The sequence below is a fragment of the Ailuropoda melanoleuca genome, chromosome 16, assembly GCF_002007445.2.
Source record: "Ailuropoda melanoleuca isolate Jingjing chromosome 16, ASM200744v2, whole genome shotgun sequence".
In the NCBI taxonomy this organism is placed as follows: Eukaryota; Metazoa; Chordata; class Mammalia; order Carnivora; family Ursidae; genus Ailuropoda; species Ailuropoda melanoleuca.
In genome coordinates this window covers 40,131,438-40,143,337 of record NC_048233.1, presented here as the reverse complement: position 1 = coordinate 40,143,337, position 11,900 = coordinate 40,131,438, and the positions used below count along the sequence as shown (strand labels likewise).

Below are 11,900 nucleotides of genomic sequence, written 5' to 3'. Positions count from 1 at the left end.
AGGGCNCAAACACAAATACTAGTAAGATGTTATAAAATAATTAGGAAATAATGAGTTTGGGGGTATGTTGCCCTCCTTTTTACTAAACTGTAAGTTTAAATAATTTAAATCACCGCTATCTGACAGCCTGCTTCCTGCAAATCGGACAACTAGCTTGTGAAAGCTGGTACCAGCCCGCTCCAGCACACTGCCGCCCCCCCTACACACGCTCACCTGATGACGTGATTAATGATGATGGGCTCTGGAGGCATAAGCAAGGCATGGAGCCGTTGAGGGATCTCTGAAAACTTCATACGTTGAGACTCAAAGATCTGTGTAAAAGAAGAAAGGCAGCTGAGAAGTTGGCATTTTGAGCACAACTAGTGCTCCACTGGACTCTGGCAAAAGAATGGGTTCTTTCCTTACCTGCTGGAGGTACTTGTCACAGATGACAAACTCCCGCTCGTGAGGGTCCTGTAGCTTATGTGTCTTAATATACTGCCACAGTGCTTGGATGATCACTGGACGGGTCTGGGTGTGGATGCCCAGGAGCCGAGCCAGGCGAGGATCTAATTTAAACTGGGGAGGCTGCAGAGAACCAAAGACGACAGGGATGAAGCTAGTGAGCTGGGTCTATATATATTTTGGGGTGCTTTAGCGTGGCCATACATTCAAGCCATTCAACAAGCATTAATGCAGTGCTTTCTCTGGGGCCAAAAAACACTAGGAGGAACTCAGAGATGACTAAGCCCCTATCCTTACATTTACAGAGTTTATCGTCTGGTGACAAATTAACCACAACTAGACTTAAATCTCTGACTATCAGGCTGCTGACAGGAGGTGGCTGTGAAAGCTGGGTCCCCTGACATCACCCCAGAATACCTGGTAGTCCAGCATCAGGAGGACAGTACACCGTACATTCACGTCTCCTGGCCGCTTCACCTGGAAGCCATCCGTCTCCTGGGTAGTGGCGGTCCTGTGCCACTACAGAGAGGAAGATGTCAGGGGGTGCTCTCCCAGAGGAAGAGCTGGGGTGGGAGGGAAGAGCGTCTGTAATGACTGAATATTCAACTTTGATTACTGAGGCTACTGGAAAAGAGCAATAGCACATTTCTAAACACTGCATAAAGCTCTAGGATTACTGTCTGTACCTAAACAGATTAACCTTTGATTCTGCTTAGGGTCACATTTAAATTAGCCTAAATTTTCAGTGGTAATTTTATCCACAAAATGGAAAATACATACATGCACGGTTAAAAAAAAAAAAACACACGTGGCTAACGTTTCTTAAATACTTACTATGTTCAAGAGTCTTCTAAGACATTTACCTGGGATTATCTCATTTAACTCCCACAACATCCACATAAGACAGACACAATTAAACCTACTTTATAGATGAGCAAACTAATGCTTGGAAGAGTGGAGTAACTTGCCTAAGGTCAAACAACCACTAAGTGGTGGCACCGTGATTGGAGCTCTGGCGTGTCTGATTCTAGAGCCCACGTTCTTAGCCACTCTAGTCTACTGCTATAAAGTCAAGTTAAATATATTTATAAATTTCTATTGTTTCTATGACTTACTTCCCTTATTAGATGGTAAAGACCTTCCCATGTCTCTTAGTGGTTGAGGTTAAGGGGCTGCAGCTACACTGGCAAAGAAAGGAGCAGGTTAAGTTCACTCAGAGAGCTGGACTGTCTCATTCTGTTTTGACTGTACCCCAAAGAACACTGTCGCTAACATGGTCTTCAGAACACTGTATAACCAGGCTTTATAACAAAGGATTTCTGGTGATGTGGGATGTGAATCTAAACAGAACAGGAACCAAAGGAAGTCCCAGATCTATCTATAGAGGGAACCTTGCAAGGACTAGAAGCCTATTAGTTAACCCCCTTACAGCACCTGCTATCAGGAAAAAGTATGAGTAGGGTGTGGATAACTACATCTCACCATTATTAATAAGCAAGATGCAGAGATGACCTGGAACGTGTAAGAGGCCTCCATTAGAATTTCCCTTGGGGCAGCAACCAGGATAAAAACATTAAAAAGGTGGGACAAGTCAGACTCCAAGAGCTCTTGGGTTCAAACAGCACCAGAACTAAACAGCTCGCGCCACCTGGAGGTCAGCGTGCAAACTGCAAGCTTAGTACTGTATACTGGGGGTAACCTTTTATACCTTCCCCTGTCCCTAAACATTAAAGTCTGACTCCCAAGTCCATCATCCTCCAGTCATGGAGTCAAAGCCTAGAGGACAGAACTACTCACTTCTACCAGATGGTTGTCTGGCCCATACAGGTCTTTGTCCAGTTCGATCACCAAGGACTTAAAAAAGGAAGAGAATTTCCTCTTTTGTTTGGTGGCATCATATTTGGACAAGGCTGACTAGAGGAGAGAGAGGAGAGATCTTGTTAGAAAAGGCCAGAAGAAATTCCTCAAGACAAAGTCCCATTAAAAAAGAACCCACGACAGCAATGGGGAAAAAAAACTCAAAAACGTCTTCTGAATCTCTCTCAGAAGATGACAAGGTCGGTGTCTGGGGGTATTAAACCAATAAGGGTAGCCACAGAACCCTGAAGAAGCAGCCAATAACATGTGCAGGGTCAATGACCTACCCACCTCATTTCCCTAAGGGAAATGAGGCAAGTTAAGCCAAACCGTTGCCCGTAACAAAGCGAGTCTGAACAGCGAAAAGTCTGACTCTAGAGGGGAAATGAATCACAGGCAATAAGCAGCCAGAACAAAAACAGCTTTATTTGGATGGAATGACACCACCAGCAGATGGACTGGACCTATATAGAGAAGGAAGCTCTGACATGGAGCCCCAGTTCTCCTGCAAAAATGCATTCAAATTAGCTTCCTTACGAACAGTTAAAAATAGTGTAAGGAATGAAAGGTGAGCTTCTGGGGTAGGAAGTTTGGGGGTTAACACCTGTCAGCTGATGTTCCCCAGGAACCAAAGAAAACTATCCCACTTAAACTGTGAGAGATCTCCAATGAAAGTTGGGAAGGTGGAGATACCACAGTGGGAATCAAGGACCTTGAGGACTCGGAGAGAAAAGCATGTCTTCAAGTGCTAAGTGCAAATTCACTTAATTTTAAAGAAAGAAAAACTAGGGGCGCCTGGGTGGCACAGCGGTTAAGCGTCTGCCTTCGGCTCAGGGTGTGATCCCAGCGTTCTGGGATCGAGCCCCACGTCAGGCTCCTCCGCTATGAGCCTGCTTCTTCCTCTCCCACTCCCCCTGCTTGTGTTCCCTCTCTCGCTGGCTGTCTCTATCTCTGTCAAATAAATAAATAAAATTAAAAAAAAAAAAAAAAGAAAGAAAGAAAAACTAAAAACTGAATAATCTGCAGATGCTAAGTCCAATGGCCAGCACCATCAGAAGGAAGGTAAACAACAAATCAAATCCCAGAACAATAAGGTCCTCGATATGATACCACAGCAAGGGCCAAGCTGTGGGAGCCAGACACAAAGAACCATTGTATTTTAGTGCAGGGAACACAGTGACCCTCTCCTTGCTGTTCCCAACAGGAGCTGTGAGCACCAATCAGGCTTCCTGCCAACCAGACATCACTGCTTGCTCCCACCAGCTCCCACCCTAGACGTCAACCACAGTGGACTTTGAACTCACATCCTCCAGGAGCCGTCCTTCTACCCGAAGCTCCCAGGAAGCCACCGTCCCTTCCCCATCCTCAGCATCTGACTTAGCCGGATTGAAAGTGTTAGAAATGAAAATTCGCAGCTTCCGTTTTTGCTAAGAAAGGCAGAAACAGGATTGATGGTGGGGCTTCAGTGGTTTGATATTGAAGACAAGAATCTCCCCAAACCCCCAAATTACTTACTATCCACCCAGTCCCTGGGGTGGGTGAATAAAGATTCCATCTAGAAGAATACAGGCCACTGGCCAAGTGCAAGTGCATACACTAGGATGCCAAATAAACAAAGTCATGCAAGGTGCCAGGTTCCCAAGGTAGCAGAGCAGTTATGGCAAAAACACGGACAGCATATATTTCTGGTGCAAGAGATAGCAAAAGCCCCTCCCCCTTTGCTGTTCAGTCTAATGTAATTCTCAGTTCGTAGGCGGAAGGGAGATATAATTTAAATGCCAAGGAGAGGTGCGCTGCGCCTTTGATTTCTCATCCTAAGCCTACTGAAGGTTCCCGAGTCCTCTCCTTTGGCTGTCTGCCTAGCACTCTCCTGCATTACCTTGATGGGACGTTTCAAGGCCTCCTGGATATCTAGCCGTTTCCTCATGATAGTCTGGTCCAGCTTCCTTTCAAAAGCCAAGAGATCCATATAGGCCTGGGATTCTGGTACCAGCTCACGGATCTTAGGAACAAAAAGATATCGTTGGGATCCAGAGCTGACCATTTCTATTTTCAAACTCGGCACATCCTCAAGAAGACCTACAGCCTGGACTCACCCTTTGAGGTAGAATTTTGTCAGCCATCTTCTTTTTCTTTGCACTGTTTGGAATAAATACTGTTATCAGGTTGGGATGGAACTAGCCAGAACATGAACACAGACTGGTCAGCACCTCCGTTTACAGGAAAATGAAGGGACTGCAAAGCATCTCTCAAATCAAAGACACTCCGCCCACCCCCACCCCCACCCGTGTGAGGCATTCTGAAGAATGAGCACCCATCTTCGGACACAGCACCACCACTTCTGGGTTCGGGTTCTCCCATCACCGGTGTCCTCAAGGGCTTCCTCCCTCCCTCCTTCCCTCCCTCCCTCGCCCCAGAGTCATCTTACTTGTGGTTTCGATTTTGGACCGCCTGCTGCTGGACCTGCTGTATCTGCTGAGGTGCAGGTCTCTTGCGGGACTGGTCCATCCCTGACTGGGCCAGGCCAGGTCGGACTGAAGGGTTCCCCCCGTAGCCAGGGGGTCCCATGGAAGGTCCCTGAGGCGTCATTCGGCTGCCTGGCAGCATACCTGGTCTCTATAGGGAGGAGAGGACCCAGAGATGTCATGGCTTCCCTACTAACCCCACCAAGAAGAAAGGGGAGATGCCTGAGTTCTGTGAATGAACAAGGCTGGGGGTGGGGTGGAGCACAATGGGAGGAGAGCCCTCTGTCTCTGAAACCCAAATAACTGGAGCTTCCTGTACTCCAGGTACAATCCCAAGGGGAATATAGCCCCGAAGCTAAGAGACAGCCAAACTCTACTCAAATGCTCCCCAGTCTATTTTGTATCTGACACACTGGGCATCTTCTCTAAGGCCCACATTTACTCAGAGAATACGGCCAGCTATCGTCTCCTTAGAAGCTGACCTCAATTTGCTAGCTACACCTTCCGTGTTCCTCCGGGCCCTAGAGCTGCCCTAACGCTTTTGCACTCCGGTCCTCACATGCCCACCTTTCGCCCCACTTCATCCACGCTGTTTCTGTACCCTGCCTCCCCAACGGAAAGATTGCTCCCCGGAGCAGGTGGGGATGCTAACCGCCTCCATTCCCTTCCTCCGCACTGCCTCCCCTCACCCCGACTCAGGGCCCGAATCCCTCCCAGGAGAGTCCCTCCTACTTCTCCCCCACCCCTGTCACTCCCAGGCCCCCGCTCGGCCCCGCCCCCGGCCCGCGCGCCCCTCCTCCTGCCCCACTCACCGGATAGGCCGCTCCGGGCATCGGGGAGCGGTACAGCCCTTGACCCGGCGCCGGGCCCATTCGCACGGGAGGCCCCGGAGTCCCGCCCGGACCCAGGGCAGCCGCCGCGCCCGCCCCTCCTGAGGCTCCGGCGCCGCCGCTCGGAGCCACAGACTGGAAACCCGCCCGGGCCGCCATCTTCCCCGGAGCCGCTGCTGCAGCTGCACAAAGAACCGGAACCGGAACTCCCCCCGCCCCCCGCGCGCCCCCCGCGCGCCCGCCTGTCCGCCCGGCCGGCCGGCCGGCACGGGAGGCTCAGGGCAGCGAGACTGTGGGCTAGAGGGGGGCGACTAGCGGAAAAGGCGTGCTGACCACTCCCTCCCGTCTTCGCGGTCCGGGAGGGAAGACCATAGAGAAGAATTCCGGGATAGAGAGGCCCTGTGAGCGGGCGCCCCCAGGCCGACGGGAGGAAGACAAGGCCCTGGAAAGGGGGACCACGCCTCAGCCTCAGCGCTCTGATGACGGGGGTGATGGAGTAACTGCTTCATGCAGGCGCAGGAGATTTAACTTCCCAAAGCGCTTTGTTTTTCGTTTCCTTCTCTTACTGCTGTAAGCCTGGGGGGCTGAAGAGGAGAATGCACTGTTTATTCCATTTTACAAACCGGAAAACTGATCTCAGTGAATGACTTGGCAAAGATCAACCAACAAGTTAGCAGTAAAGCCAAAGCCGAGAATCCAGATCTTCTAGCTCATAGCCCAGGGCTCATTCCACACATACAGTGCCTTAATAACTACCTCACATCAGAATTTGAACCCAACTTTGTCCCTGACCTTTAAAACCTAACCTGCTTCCAGATTTTATTTTGGATTTTGACCCTGACCCTCTCCGAAGAATCCTTTGTGCTAGGACTTCTCTTTGGGACTTTTGCTGCCTTTGACCTCTCCCTCTTTCCCTGGCCAGTGGTTGAAACCATTCCTGGTGTGATGGCCGGTCAGCCCCATCCCAGGAGGCTCAATCCTTGCTTCTCCCTGATTGTTTGGCCCCAAGCTAAGCTCAGCTCTAGGCTCCTCGTGGGAAGGCCTAAATACTATTCAAATAAGAGAAGAACGACACTGAAGAGATGGTTGAAACCCAGTTTATTAGACCAGAGGCATGCGTCACCCATAGCCCTGCCTGCTGTTCCCCATCCGGTGCACACCCATTGGCTTGCTCCTGCTTCCCTCTGGAGAGGTCTGATCTCCAAGGAACTTCTAGGAACCAGGAGTTCCCCAAAATCCCATAGCCTTACTCTCCAGCTCCAGGCCAATGCACAGGTGACCTGCCAAAGTCCTGTTCTAGGGTTGGAGACCAAGAAAGAGTTGGGCAGAGAAGGCCTGGGAAGGGGTAGGGCTCTGGCCTAGGAGGAGTGCCTAGGGGAGGGGGCATGGCAGACCCTCTACCTCTTTCATTTCTCATTAAAATAGGAAGGGAGGGACAGAACAGCAGAGCTTTCAACTACGCCTCTAGGCCTGTATTTTTCCCACCATTACCAAATCATACCTCACCAGAAAATATAACTGGTGGGCTTGGGTATCAGGTGAGGAAAGGAGGCTGGGCACCCAGAAGAAAGGAAAGGTCACTGACTGAGGACCTTAACTTCTGCTTGTCAGCTCCCCACTGCTCTAGCTACAAGAGTCACCAATCCACAGCTCCCCTTGTCTCTGATACCCTTGGCTTAGTATGCAGAGTAGATCTCCATTCCCTGGGTGGGGGCTCTGTCTGTAGCTACCCCTTCCCTGGGGAGGCCACAGTCAGCCAGGCAAAGGGCATTGGGATGATGAAACAGGGGAGGGAATGTTAAGGCTACAGGGAGGGCATAGGGTGCCCAGGGTTGGGGGGAGAGGGTGAGGCCAGAAAGAGGCAGAGCTTGTGATTCACAGCTTCCTTTATGTCGCCACCGAGACAGTGCGAAGGTTACAATGCGCGTGTCGTCTCCTTGTGCTTCTCAGAGGGATGTGTGTACACAGTACAGACACCAGGGGAGAGTCCAACTCTTTATACAGGCGAAGGCATTCAGAGACCAGGGAGGGAGTAGAAACACAGAAAGGGGAACTTTGGGTGGGAGGATGGTTCTTAGAGACAAGAGGGGATGGGGTAGAGACAGACAGAGTTAGGGGAAAGTATATACAGAGATATAGCAATATAGAGTCTGTATCATATAGAAATAGAAAATGCAGATGAGGTTGTTGAGAGAAGCAAATGAAGTTGGGGAAGAGGACTTGGGAGAGTTCCATAAGAAAATTTATGGATGTGGCCCTCTGCAGGGGCCCCTGGGAGAAGGACCAGTGAGGTTAGGCACCAGTGCCCCTCTCCCTGAGCTGGAGGCCAACCAGCTGGATCTTTCATGGGATGGTAGAGGAGTGCTACCTCTTGGGATTTCTCTCCAGCAGTTGCAGGGTGGGGGTGAACTTACAGGTATCAGGATGTGGCCTACAGCACCAGGGCCACATCTTCTCCCCATCATCCACTTCTTCCGGGGATCCCCCGCCCCCCTAGGGAGTTCCTAGAGACTTCACATGTAAGGGGGTGGGGATGGGGACTAGGGTCTTAGTTCCTGCCTGGAGACTTGGGGTTGGGGGGGTCACTGGGCTGAGAGGGTCTCTTAAGGCTGGGGAAGCCCCCCCCACTAGCCCTCCCCTTCAAGGTACATTCTCTGGTTTGGGGCCAAATTCCAGACCCCAAGGATCCCCTCCACCCCCCACTGGGAGGGGCTTTGGTGACTGGTGGCAGCAGAATGTAGGTGGACACTCAGATGACAGACAGCCAGACAGACAGAATTCAGGCTGGGAGCTGGGGGAGGCAGCATGGAGCAGAGAGGGGCAGCCTGAGGTCATCTGCCCCATTCTCTCTTTTTAGTTTTGTTTTTGTTTTTGTTTTTGTTTTAGATTAGTTTCAGTAAAAATAAAAAGAATGGGATAGAGGCAGGGAGAGGGCTCTATGGTCAAGATTCCTTCCTCACCACAGATAAGAGGAAAGGACTGCCCAGGAGTGGGGAACTACCTTGGGAGGGGGAAGTGAGTCCCCAGGGCAGATGTGGGGGGAGCACAGCCGAGGGCCCCCTTACTGTCCTAGTCCTCCCCACCTAGGCCTTTGGTACAGTGGCCTGCGGGGCTCAGCAGGTAAAGTCCTCAAAAGTGCCTCGGGCCGGATGGTGAGGTAGGATGTTGGCAGCATACGTCATCCCAGCAGGGTGGCCCCGGAGGCTCTCACATGGGTTCTAGGGGAACGGAATAGGACAGGGACTTGTTATAGGAAGGGCCAGAGGTGGCCCTGGGGCGTGAGGGAGGCAGAGGAGAAGAGGTGGCAATGCGGGGGTGGACCTGGGGTGGGAGGAAGGGGCGGGGCCGGAGGGCACCTCTCTCGGGCTCCCTCACATGTCTTTTGACGTCATCCAGGCTAAGGGCCACACCCTTGTCAGCGCTGCTCCGTTTGGCCTCCTTCTGGCACTTTCCTCTTCTGCACAGCTTGTGCTTAATGACCTGGGACGGAGGTGGGGAGGTGAGTGGTTGGGCGGGCTGGAACCCCGCCCCTCCCGTGGCTCCACCCCAACGCCCCGCCCCCGCTTACCTCATAAGCATAGTCGAAGAGCTCCAGAACCGTGAGGATGCTGGCCCCAATGAACAGCCCCATTTGGCCCCCAATGTCACCTGCGAGGGTTGGGGGGGGGGCACGGGAAGGTCAGTGGTGTCAGGACACCGTGGAAGCAGCCGAGCTTACTGGGACAGGGGCAGGCAAGTCATATTTGCAAAAAGATTGACAGCTTTTGTACGGAAGGAGCACAAAGCAATTCTAGTGGGGTTCTTATTTTCTTCTCTCTGTTTTTCTGCATTTTTCTACTTTTCTAAAGCAAACAGGTATTATTCAGAAAATATAAAATACCCCAACATTCATTCTCTGGGTAAATTTTCACAGGCTTATGAAATAGTCCCCCATTCATGCCCACAGGCCTGTCTTTTCCACTTTGTCCTAAGCGAAGGTTCAGCCCCTCCTCCCACTACATACCAAGACAAGTGGGTGGGGGGTGGCAGGGGAGGAAGGAACTTATGGGACAGAGGTGGGCAGCCTGCTTTGGGTGGTAGGCTGTCGCACCATGCCCACGGCATGGGAAGGGGACAGTGCCATGAGCAGCTCACCCAGGAGGCCTGCAATTTCATAGGCCTTCTTCTGCTCAATAGTCTCATAGTTGAGGACTTCAAAGAAAATGTCCAGCACCAGGATGTTCTCCCTGTAAAGGGTTTGGGGGAGGAGACCTAGGTTCAAGTCACATCTCTGTCTCTCACTGGCTAGGTGACCTTAGCAAGTTACCCTCTCTGAATCTGTCTCTGCATCCATAAAATGAGATGTTGATGGGGGTACGTGCCTTGTAGAATTGTCATGAGGATCAAATGTGATGGCAAAAACGAAAAGACGCTCTGCACGCTGGCAACCATGGCATGATCCCAGTTACAGCCGTGCAGGTAAAGATGCAGAATGAAGCAAGGAGGAAAGAGAAGCAAAGACTTCCTTTGCTTGTTCCAGCTTGATCTGCCCTCCGTGCCCATCCCAGACTCTTTGGTTGCCTTCCCTTTGTCATCTCAATCTCCTCCTGTCTGCTGGCCCCTCAAAGCCCACTCACACCCTTGACAGTCCCAACCCAAAGGCCCTGCCCTGCACAGTCAGAGCCCTTACCCTATGTACTGCTCAGACTTGTTGAACTTCTTGGCCAGGTACTTGGCTGATGCTTTGCTGGGGATCTTGACCATGGACAGCTCCTTGCCATAGCGGGTTAGGTTGCATGGCATTTCACACACACAGTACTCCTGGTCCTTCTCCACCAGGAAGTCTGTGCCCGACCAGGCGAGAGGCATCAGTTGAGTGGTGCCCTTCGGCCAGCACCTTCCCAACGGGAACATCCTGGCCCTGTCGAAAGGAAGCCTGGGCCCCTTTCTCTTTTTCTGACCTGTCCTTTACCTCAGCCCTGTGCCTGCCCTGTGCCCACCCTGTGCTGGTCCTCACCCAGCTCCCCACGGGTATTTCTTAATCCTGTATCTCATTGCCTTAGTTAGGGCCCTCGGGGGTCAACCAGCTGAGATGCTGATGAGAGAGGGTGAGCCCCCCCCCCCAGGTACTCCTGCTCATTTTTCAGCGGGGCCTTTAAAGATGCTATTCCCAGCCTTGCTAACGTCAGACACAAGAGAGTTTGAGCGAAGCCTGATCCAGGAGTTATTTGAAGCTTCTGGGAACTTGGTCTGAAACCCCAGTGCACGGGGCTCCTTCCTTCCCCCAGACTGCCCCGAGACAGGGTGCTCACCTAAAGCAGGGTCCGCACACTCCTTGTACTGTTCTGGAGTGCAGTACGGGGCGTCCCCTAACCGAGGAGAAAAGACAGTGGTGCAGGACGGAGATTAAAGGGTCTTGTGATGATGGTGCTACCAAGAGCCTAGAAACTGGAAGATGGGAGTGGGCGGGAGGGCAGACTAGCCAGCCCCCAGTGTGTCCTGAAGGTGACCCACCGCACAGTCCATCCCTCCTAGACCCCTTCCTGCACATTTCTGTGGGGACGGGCAGGAATTGAGGTGAGAGAGACAAGACCATAGGAGTATGGAATGGGGCTAGAACTGGGGTGGGGAGAAGCCAATGAATCTTGCTTCCATGTTGGCAAGAGGCTGATATGCGTGGGGAACTGGTGAGGGGCCATGCAGGCTGAGGGGCCCCCAGATCGTGTCTGGAGCTTTGGGGCCTGACCTGGCATGTGCACCATGCGACAGTTACAGTTCTCCACCAGGTAGCGTGTCTCACAGTCAATGCGGCAGGCAGTAATGCTGTAGGAGTCGAAGAAATCCGAGTCCATGGTAACAGCTTTGCAGGTGCCCCAGGGCGGGGGCAGGTAGATGAGCTGCTGGGAGAGCCGGGGAGCTGGGGGGGTGTGGGGACTTCTCCCCGAGTCACCTTGATGGACTTCTCTGACAAGACACAGAACTCGGAAGTCCTGCTCCCTGTCCCTCCACAGACTCTGAGGGTCTCAGAGTTTACAGAGCATTCCTGTTCGTTCATGCTGCTCACTCGTTAGATCGGTACCCAGGCCCTAGCTCACCCGTCCCTCCTGTGTTGATTACTCACCACTCCATCTCACCCCCTCAACGCCCCACCCTGGGACCAGCCTCCCGTGGCCCTCTCACCCGCTGCTCCTGGCAGGACACAAAGGTCTGGAACCCTGGGGCCACACCAAAGCCCAGCTGGTCGATGAAGGGAGGTTCATCCTGACTGTGGATCTGCACTTTGATGCCCGCTTCGAAGGACGTCTCATCTATGGGAATGAGGGGC

At 52.2% G+C, this 11,900-nt stretch overlaps 2 protein-coding genes across 5 annotated transcripts in view; both read right to left on the bottom strand.

Annotated features, from left to right (window-relative positions):
• Positions 1–62: 62 nt before the first annotated feature.
• LOC117796761 (SWI/SNF-related matrix-associated actin-dependent regulator of chromatin subfamily D member 1-like) lies at positions 63–5,927 on the bottom strand. Of its 3 annotated transcripts, none has more exons than XM_034646075.1 (9): positions 5,334–5,479; positions 4,730–4,917; positions 4,398–4,440; positions 4,181–4,303; positions 3,606–3,728; positions 2,242–2,358; positions 862–963; positions 406–567; positions 65–311 (listed from the first exon to the last, which is right to left on the bottom strand). In XM_034646075.1, exons 2-9 carry the CDS (start codon positions 4,906–4,908, stop codon positions 210–212), a joined length of 951 nt encoding a protein of 316 aa, XP_034501966.1. In that variant the 5' UTR covers positions 4,909–4,917; positions 5,334–5,479; the 3' UTR covers positions 65–209. The 3 variants fall into 3 exon arrangements, with proteins under 3 accessions (XP_034501965.1, XP_034501966.1, XP_034501964.1); XM_034646073.1 differs by lacking the exon at positions 5,334–5,479 and adding an exon at positions 5,579–5,924 and having other exon boundaries at positions 71–311; XM_034646074.1 differs by lacking the exons at positions 3,606–3,728; positions 5,334–5,479 and adding an exon at positions 5,579–5,927 and having other exon boundaries at positions 63–311.
• Positions 5,928–6,061: 134 nt separating this feature from the next.
• Positions 6,062–11,900, bottom strand: part of ASIC1 (acid sensing ion channel subunit 1) — a 35,566-nt gene continuing 29,727 nt past the window's right edge. For both annotated transcript variants that reach the window (XM_002922385.4, XM_011228879.3), the window contains 7 exons: positions 11,322–11,472; positions 10,888–10,944; positions 10,266–10,419; positions 9,731–9,822; positions 9,165–9,244; positions 8,972–9,076; positions 6,062–8,814 (listed from right to left, as the gene is read on the bottom strand). In XM_002922385.4, coding sequence (XP_002922431.2) covers positions 8,710–8,814; positions 8,972–9,076; positions 9,165–9,244; positions 9,731–9,822; positions 10,266–10,419; positions 10,888–10,944; positions 11,322–11,472 — 744 coding nt within the window. In that variant the 3' untranslated portion in view covers positions 6,062–8,709. The remainder of the gene's footprint in view (positions 8,815–8,971; positions 9,077–9,164; positions 9,245–9,730; positions 9,823–10,265; positions 10,420–10,887; positions 10,945–11,321; positions 11,473–11,900) is intronic.

Coding starts and splice junctions, on each gene's coding strand:
- LOC117796761 (XM_034646073.1), bottom strand. CDS start 5,755: ATGGCGGCCCGGGCGGGTTTCCAGTCTGTGGCTCCGAGCGGCGGCGCC. Junction 964..2,241: donor CAGACAACCATCTGGTAGAA/GTGAGTAGTTCT, acceptor TCCTCTCTGTAG/TGGCACAGGACCGCCACTAC. Junction 312..405: donor GTGACAAGTACCTCCAGCAG/GTAAGGAAAGAA, acceptor TCTTTTACACAG/ATCTTTGAGTCTCAACGTAT.